Below are 8,948 nucleotides of genomic sequence, written 5' to 3'. Positions count from 1 at the left end.
TACCAAGTTGCAATCCAACATCAACTAAAGGTTACAGCAAACGTCACTTACAGGTTGCTTGCATTCAACATCTTCAGAACTTGACACGCATCCATCTCCTCCAGCGGCTGCTGCCATCATGCCACTGATGCTGATGTTCAGCGCCACCCACTTCTCAGGCATGTCGCGGGGCGAGCTGCGCCAACACACGCAGGGGAGGGCGAGTTGTGCTATCGCGTGGAGGCATGGGTGCGCACCCGCAGCGAGCTGTGTTGGCACGCGCAAGCATCCGCAAGGGGGCAAGCACCCACGGCGAACTGCACTGGCACGCGTAAGCATCCGCGACGTGAGGGCGAACTGCGCCGGCGTGTGCAGACATGGATGAGCGCCGGCTGAGAGCTGCAGTGACGAGGGCGAGTTGCCACAGCGCGCGCAGCCATGGGCGAGCACCGGCGGTGACTTGCAGTCTCTCGCTCAGGCGTGGTCAAGCTAGGGCAACGAGTTGGGTAGCTCGCGCGGACATCAACGAGGTACGGCGGCGAGCGACCATGACGACACGAACAAGCTAGCCTCAGAGCAATCCGATATAGAGCAGACTACAAGCAGATTGGATAAGGTAGAAAGACACAAGAGTATTTTGGTCCTTTCAGGTGCCAGAAAATTGAAAAGAAAAAGGAAAGTAATTGAAAAAGGAAAAATGGCATGGTAATCAAAGTGTACAGGAATTAGGTGGCATTTTTACGAAGCCAATGTTGAGAGTGGCATTTTTGCGAAGCCCGATATTGAAAGTGACAAATAGCCGATTTTCTCAGGTAATATCTAGGTAGTACATCAACAAACTTCCTATATACCTACCTATAATTACTACTGGACTCCCCATATCTATCTATCTATATCTTCTTTTGGTTTGACGGTAACACATATGGCGGAGAACAACCAGCCCAACCCCCGGCCCTTTCTCTCTACCGATCTATAGCGGTATTTTATTATCGCTAACCTCACAGTAATCCATCCGGCGAAAACCTAAAGCAAAAGTAGGAGCAAAATATTCGTCCTAGTTTAAGGTATGCGAGGTGAGTGCGCGTGATAGTGCTTGTACATGGTGGGCAGGGCCGGCAGAGGCGTTTGCTTTCCAACGGAAAATTAACAGGAGATGCAGCTAGCGGCCGCCTCATCTGCCTCTGCCCTCCCTTTCGTTCGTTAACGTGCGTGCGCCGCGGCGGACGGGCGCGTGGCGGCGGCACGGCTGGGTTGCGGAGACGACCGGAGATGGTGATGATGATTATGGCTTGGTCGTTTGTGCGCAGGGGATACCAGGGCAGCGGCGGAGATGTCCGTTGCGGATGTTGCCGCTGCGGCGGACAAAGGTAAGGAGAAGGTGGAGGAGCCTGTGCCCGCGGCGAGGGCAGCGGGGGGCGGAAATGGGAGGTTCATGGCGTACCCGGCGCGGATGGCGGAGCACAAAAGCGTGGTGGCGGACGCCGCCCTCTTCAGGGCTGAGCTCGAGAAGCTGCACGCGCACATGGGCACAAAACTCAAGTAAGGGATCGGTGGCAACCTTCCTTCCCCTCTATGCATCACCGTTTCACCATTCATGCGCCTGCAATATAATATCGAGCTGTTCTATATGATGTTTTAATTATCGCTGTTGTTGTTGCATTTATTTTTGTTTTCCTTCAAGTTGGAGATAAATATGGGAGGGGAGAAAGGGAGGTTTGGTGAGACGCGGCAATCTTGATAACGAATTGTGCAAATGCCTGCATTTTTCTTTTTGGACCCGCGTTCGTTTAGTTTACTAATCTGTACTCCCTCCCTTTATATTATGTGGCCCAAATCTGCCAACATGTCTCAAGCCATAAATCTTTTGGTACCGATTATGTAGCTACTTTGTTATCTGCTTTGGTCTGTCTGATAGCTGGCTACGCCTCTGAATATGGGACTATTGTTTCATTCAAATTGGATATTGTCCTTCAGAATAATTATTTTACCAGTTACCAAGTGGTCTTTGATACACACCAGCTTGTGTTCCTTTCGGGCCTGTCATTTAGCATCACCTCGGCTCATATCATTTTCTGGGTATTCCCCCCTCTTTTATTTCTGTCACATAGGACACCAACCTATTTGGCAGCTTTGCTTATAATTCTGTACTAGCATCACTGAGCATAGTTTGTTTGGTGTATCTCTAACTCTTTTTCACTGTAAGGGTGCCAATTATTGGTGGAAAAGACCTGGATCTTCATCAACTATTTAAGGAAGTTACCTCACGAGGTGGCATTGATAAGGCAAGAAATTAATGGAATTACTTATGTTTAGTGGTTTAAAGTTCCTTTCGGAAGTAGTTTGTCTGGCCATATTTGTTACATTGTGCTGCAACTGTTCTACCCCGGAAAGGTAATATTTAGGATTGTCAGGTGTCATTCAATAGCTGAACTCTGCAGCTAATTATTTAGCCATGTTATGTCACTCGACAAATAACTGACCTACAAATTCTTGAAATAAAAATTTGGCCTACATGAATTGCTGCTACATTAGGGATAAATCAAACTTTGCGTCCATGTAGCAATCACTTAACTAAAATTTTCGTTAGAAACGGAAACTGGGCATGCAATTTTAGTTCATATGAATTCCATTGTTATTACATTGGTAGGTCTTCATCTTATTTTCTCCCAATTTATCCTATGAGGTAACGAAATTCTCACGCATGATTTCTCACTGCTACCTTTCTCTTGCCGCAGTCCAGATATAGTTATCGCATTTTTCATTTAGATGCTTCAAACTTATGCAAGATGCCAATTATTGGGAAAAACAACAGTGCTCATCATACGAGTAGCCCACAAGCAATTCCATTTAGACAAGAGTAAATTTCATAAAAATCCTTCAAAAACATCAATGATATAAATGTGTTAAAACATGTGGACTGGCTAATGTACCATGTGATTCTAAAACTTGTATAGCATAGAACATGTTTTACAAGAAAAAAAATCTGAATTATGAACACTTGAGCTGGAGCCTGGATTCAGCTAATTGCAAACCGACCTTGCTTGGTGCGTCTGCCTAGGACTTGATTGGTATAAATACCGTATCTGAATCTTTACTACATTTTTGTGTAAGCAGAGATTGTTGTCAAGGAAAAGCAAGTTAAAGCCACGACACTTCAAAATTTGTGGTGTTTTTTTGAATGTATTGTTAGTCATCACTTCATCTGTAAATATGCAAAGTCAGAAGGTCAGATTGATAACTGTTTGTGTTGCTGCCTCGCACAGGTCAAGGCAGAAAACAGATGGAGAGAAGTAACCGCGTCATTTATTTTCCCTGCGACTGCGACAAATGCTTCTTTTATGTTGAAAAAATACTATATGTCGCTGTTATACCATTTTGAACAGCTCTACTTCTTTGGAGCACAGGGCTGGTATCAACAAGAAAGTGGTGTGTGCAATCTACAGAATTCCGTGTTCTAGTTCTGACTGTCGCTTTCTTGCCATTACTCAGACCATGTTTTTACCGCAGATCCCAGATCACTGCCTTGCATAGAAGTGAGAGCTGAAACACAAAACACTGACAAAAGAAAAAGGGCCACCAATGCCTCTTCAGGTTAGTTTCAGTCAACTCATCTTCTTTAGGCCTCTCCCTCTCCAGTGTGGCGTTATCTCTTCACCCTCCATCTCAGATTTTTGTCCGTGGCATAGAGTTTGAGGAGGATGAAACCATATCTTATGCTGGATACCATCTCTTCACAAAATCCAACACATCCGTCATTAAATTTTGTACTCACTATTCGATTAGACTCTCTTAACAAAAGTGGGTTCTCGTGTACTCCCTCCGTTTTTATTTACTCTGCATATTAGCTTTGTAAACTTTGACCAAGTTTATAGAAAACTTTTAGCTTAGACAATAATAAATCAATACTATTAGATTCATCATTGAATATATTTTCACAATATACATGTGATTGTAAATGTTCATATTGTTTTCTATAAACTCGGTCAAACATTATAAAGTTGGACTTAGGACAAAGCTAATATGCAGAGTAAATAAAAACAGAGGGAGTATTAAATAGTTGGCCTATACGATTCAACGCATTGAGATGGTGAGTAAATTGACATGGCAAGCTTATATACAGCTAATAAGAGACGATCACTGGGACTGGATGTAGCACTCATCAGATACGGATGGGTATGCACGTTTCTGTTAGTTTTTAAAAACCTTGTATCATCATGAGTTCATGATATTGTTACTTACATGATTCACTAATCTTTATTCTAGTTTAGCATGGTTGGTTTGGCATTAATTAGATCTATATATCACTCAGTAGAAGTTCAGTACAAACAGCCACATACATATATTGTGTTCAAATTATATGGAGCTTTCTGAACGACAAACATAGCTAACAAATTGAACGACTTGGAGGTGATTTAAGACTCGAGGAAAGATATTAATATTCATGTGACTAATTTATTTTTCCTTGAACTGTTTTAGACCCAGCTTTGGCTTCTGATAATGTTGATGTGGATGTAATAATTGATGGCAAGTTTGAACATGGTTACATTGTAACTGTTATTACGGGATCAAAATCCACAAAAGCAGTCCTTTATAATTACAGTGAGGAACCTGCTCTTACAACTCTGGCACCTACTATGCCCGTAAACAACACTGGTTCGAAGGGTGGACGTAGGCGGAGGCAACGCAGGAAGAAGCTAAGTACAACAGACCCCAGACATCCCAAACCAAACAGGAGCGGCTATAATTTCTTTTTCCAAGACCAGCACAGAAAGCTAAAGCCAGATTATCCTGGCCAGGACAGGCTGATCAGTAAAATGATTGGTGAACGGTGGAACAATCTAAGCCCTGAAGACAAAGCTGTAAGATAGAAAAAATCTATTAAAATCTCAGCTCTACAAATCATCAGCTATTTTGTCATGTGATATGTCCCTTCTGTGATTTTTAATAGGTGTACCAAGAAAGAGGTGTACAGGACAAGGAGAGATACCAGTCTCAGTTGGCTGCTTATAGAGAAGAACTGAGAACAGGCCAGCCTATGAGCAATCCTATGCCTATTATCGGCAATGCACCTATCCAGCAGACATTTCCCCAGACAGAAGTAACTATTGATGAAGTGGACTGCAAGGTCAGTAAAGGAGATATGCTGCTGTCCAATCAAAGGTACAACAACAGTGACGAAGGTGTTGATTCAGGTGGAAAACTTGTTGAAGATGAAGAGTTCAACACGGATACATCTCGTGAGCCTAGCATTGATACCACTGATTCGCCTGGGCTGCTTGATCCTTCTGCTGATGGCGACCGGTTTGAACTTCGCAGGAGGGAGAACCCCAACAAAAATGAGAAACAGAGCACTGCACCTAAATAATGATTGAAAAATGACTTAATGGTACAAGATTGGAAGTAATAAGTTGAAGCGAGCGGCAGGTTATGCCTACTACCTTGGATGTAGGATCAGGTCGATGTCTCATTTTTATTCCTTTTAAATATCAGCATTGTTGTAGAGACTGCTACGGGCTAATTTATGTGGGTAACACTCTATTAGCGCATGAAATGCTGTGGGTTTTTTCTTCAGTTTGGAACAAAGTTGATATGTTGAATTGGTTGGATGGACGATATATGGTTTTGTGTCATTTTGATTTCTTGCTGACATTAGTTTCGGCCTGTAGTATCACCGTAACGCGTTGTAACATGCCTTGACGAACTTGAATTCAGAGGAAATGAACACGAGAGAACTGGATGTACGGTTTTATCTCGCTTAGATGAAGGCTTAGGCACAACCACCTAGAGGGAAACTTGGTGGTACTTGGATTTATCATCATTACAAGATGAAAGCAAAAAAAAAGGGTAGACGAAAGCAATTGACAAAGCAAATTGCCTATAGACTTTTGCAAACAGGAGAAAAACTATGTCTCATCAACCTGTCTGATTAGAAAAAACAAATGGTGTGTCATTTGAAGTCCTGGGTCGAAGGATATGAGAGTTCCGGTGCAAGCCGTCAAGAGCATTAATTGTTGCACGATGCTCCATGTGTTTGCTCTCTTTCCTAGCTAGTTAGCATGAATTTGAGCTCCTCTTTTAGGCTGCTTTCACACCTAAGCTAGGAGGGATGTTTCTGGTATAAATACCTCTTCCCCCACTTTAGCCACCACTCTTTGGCAATTTGATTTCAGCATAGGTTAGCTAATGTGAACTTGCCTTGTGAGAGGGTAAACTCACGGATTTACAACAACAACCCTTGAGGTTGCTCTTTGCCAATTTGATTTTAGCATAGGTTAGCTAATGTAAACTCGTCTTGTGAGAGGGTAAACTCACTCATTTACAACAGCAGCCCTTGAGGTGGTGACCAATTCGTGCTTCCAACTTCGTGTGTGGTTGTGTGGATTAAAAACTTGAGTGTGGTTGGGCGAATACTTGTTATTTGTCATTGCATATGTGATAGCTTGCTCCTGTCTCGTCAGGTTGCACTAGTTATTCATTACCTGACAATGTTGTTGGCCGGGATCGAGGGCTTCCTTCCTCCCCTTCAGGTGGTGTTGATTCGTTCGATCAAGCAAATCCTTCGTTAAGATTGGGCAACCCCTGATCATCTTGGCATCATAGTTTCGTTTGACATGGTAGGATCTTGTACCCCTAGTTCAATTCATGTTCTTGTTCATCCTAAAGTCCAAAAATAGCCCCACAAAAAGTTACCTTTACTTAGCCCTTTGTCGTCTTTAATCCGTTATTTAGTGAGTTTTATCAAGTTCTTATCCATTAGATCTTTGTTTTTAGTTGTTGAGAGTTCCCCCATCTATAATTCTTCATTTGCCTCCATTTTTGTGCTCAAATTTCATATCTCATCCTCCACCAATTCTTGTGTATCTTTGTCTGGAGTTCATTTTGGATATTGTTGTGCATTTTGGAGAGCCCACACCGTGTCCTTTTCATCCATTATTGTTATATTTCATTCTCACTGTGTGTTCCGGCCACAAAAGTCAGATCTATTCACGTGTCTTTGCTGGAAAGTTTTAACTGCATGTTCTTGTTGTTTAAGCTCGCCCTTTATAATTCTCGTGAGACCCACAAAGTGTGTGTCTAGATCCAAGTCACTTGTTGAAAGTTTTTCAGAAAAAGCAAAAAAAGACAAAAAAAAGGAAAGAACGATTTGTCCAAAGGAAAGAAAGTGTGCGCTAGAATCAAAAGAAGATACAGATTTGGCACTGTTCTTCACTAATATCTTGAGAAATCCCTGGTTGTGTTGTGAGCTGAAATGTGCCAAGTGTGCAAATTCTTTAATCTGTGTTTTCTAGCAAATCCGATTCCTTGGTGTGAGTTGCATGTTCTACACTTGTATCACATTGAGCAACTAAGGCATTAGATTCTTTTGTGGATGTTTAATTGGTTCAACAAGACCTAGATGGCATATTAGTGTATATTTGCTACATATATAACCCACCTAAGATCCACAAAACTATCCCGCATGTGCAACCCTTGACTTGTATTCGCTTGATTACCACTCTTTGTCTACCAACCACTGGCACCACGGTTGAGCATGATTTTGCTCTCACTTGGAAGGTACAAGAGCTTTGGTTGGTAAGTGATAGTGAGTTCGAGTTGTTACACACATATATTCTTGTAGAAAGGGCTTTGCACAACTAACCATGGCAGGTCGTGAGTATGTGGAACTTCCTTTCTATGGAAGTGCTGACCCAGAGGAGTTCCTTGAATGGGTACAATTCATGGATTTGGAGTTGAGGAAATTTCCAGAATCAAAACGAATGCTTCGAGTAATAATGGAATTTGAAGATTATGCTTGCAAGTGGTGGAAGTACCACCGCAAAAGCAGATTTGTAAGAACATGGGTGGAGTTGAAGGAGATCATGAGGAAAGGAGTTTGTACCAACACGATATGAAGAATATTTATTTCGTCACAAGAAAAACATTAAGCAAGGTTTCTGATATGTCCAAGCCTACTATGATGAGTTGAAAGTTGCAATGTATGTTGCAAATGTTTTGGATACATCTGCAACACACGCATATTTTTTAAAAATGGTGTGAATCGTGATGTGGCTGCTATAGATTGAAATATGTTGGACGCATGCAAGACCTTGTGACTTATGCCATAGTTGAAGAACGGAGAATTCGGGAAGAACGTGCATGTCCATTCAACATGAGTATCCAGTCCCCTTCATGAATCAGTCGTGTGAAGAAGCTAAGCTGTGAAGAGAACAAGATGGAGTATGGGTCATTCACTGCAAGTAAGCAGATTTGTGATGAGAAAAAGGTGCTTGCATCACGAGATAAGAGCATCACTATTTGTCAAAATTCTATAGTGACCAATGCACACCAAATCCCAAGCAAGCATGAGAGCCACATAGCCAAAATGTGTGAGAGTGATATTATAAAAAGTGAGTTGTCTGATTCCACTAAAAGTGAGAATGAGATCCCCACAATAAGGAGTTTGAAAGATACATCAAAGGATATCAGGCTATTTTCTGATATAAAATGTGAGGATTTTGAAACTAACATAACCCTTTCTATTCCTTGCATTATTCCATGCAATGTACAGGCTTGTGTTGACGAAGGGCAATCTGGTGCTAATTCACTTTCCCAGTATATGGAGGACCAAGAAGAGAAGCAAACCAGAGTTGATGATTCACCATGTGCTCGGGAGGAGCAATGGCTTGATCAAGAAAAGGAAGATGGTATTGAAGTAAGATTACAACAAGAGCAAGGGGATGATTATAAGTATAACCCATCTGCAACAATGCATTCTATGATTGCTAGGTCTACTATGCCTGAACCATTGGATAACATGAATACCTATAATTTGGATTATCTGAAATTAGCAAGACATGTAGAAATGGATGATGGAATATCTCATGTTCATGATTTATATTGTGTCATGCTTGCTAAACCTATTCAAATGAGTTGTCATATCACAAACATTTTTGAAATCACACATTCAAACTCATTATAAAACCTACACC

The 8,948-nt window shown here is 41.8% G+C and overlaps 1 protein-coding gene across 3 annotated transcripts; it reads left to right on the top strand.

Moving 5' to 3' along the window:
* Nucleotides 1-839: 839 nt before the first annotated feature.
* LOC123127383 (high mobility group B protein 9) lies at nucleotides 840-5,585 on the top strand. Of its 3 annotated transcripts, none has more exons than XM_044547049.1 (7): nucleotides 840-1,043; nucleotides 1,287-1,518; nucleotides 2,183-2,261; nucleotides 3,243-3,405; nucleotides 3,487-3,570; nucleotides 4,456-4,838; nucleotides 4,928-5,585. In XM_044547049.1, exons 2-7 carry the CDS (start codon nucleotides 1,310-1,312, stop codon nucleotides 5,342-5,344), a joined length of 1,335 nt encoding a protein of 444 aa, XP_044402984.1. In that variant the 5' UTR covers nucleotides 840-1,043; nucleotides 1,287-1,309; the 3' UTR covers nucleotides 5,345-5,585. The 3 variants fall into 3 exon arrangements, with proteins under 3 accessions (XP_044402984.1, XP_044402982.1, XP_044402983.1); XM_044547047.1 differs by having other exon boundaries at nucleotides 882-1,052; XM_044547048.1 differs by having other exon boundaries at nucleotides 916-1,184.
* Nucleotides 5,586-8,948: the final 3,363 nt, after the last annotated feature.

The sequence above is a fragment of the Triticum aestivum genome, chromosome 6A (assembly GCF_018294505.1).
Source record: "Triticum aestivum cultivar Chinese Spring chromosome 6A, IWGSC CS RefSeq v2.1, whole genome shotgun sequence".
NCBI lineage: Eukaryota > Viridiplantae > Streptophyta > Magnoliopsida > Poales > Poaceae > Triticum > Triticum aestivum.
The sequence above is the reverse complement of the archived record's forward strand: the minus strand, read 5'-3'. Positions and strand labels throughout refer to the sequence as shown.

What these genes read in the sequence shown, in the direction of transcription:
- LOC123127383 (XM_044547047.1), top strand. An exon ending in GGCCACCAATGCCTCTTCAG is followed by an intron (nt 3,571 to 4,455) that starts GTTAGTTTCAGT and finishes GAACTGTTTTAG; the next exon opens with ACCCAGCTTTGGCTTCTGAT. An exon ending in TAAGCCCTGAAGACAAAGCT is followed by an intron (nt 4,839 to 4,927) that starts GTAAGATAGAAA and finishes GATTTTTAATAG; the next exon opens with GTGTACCAAGAAAGAGGTGT.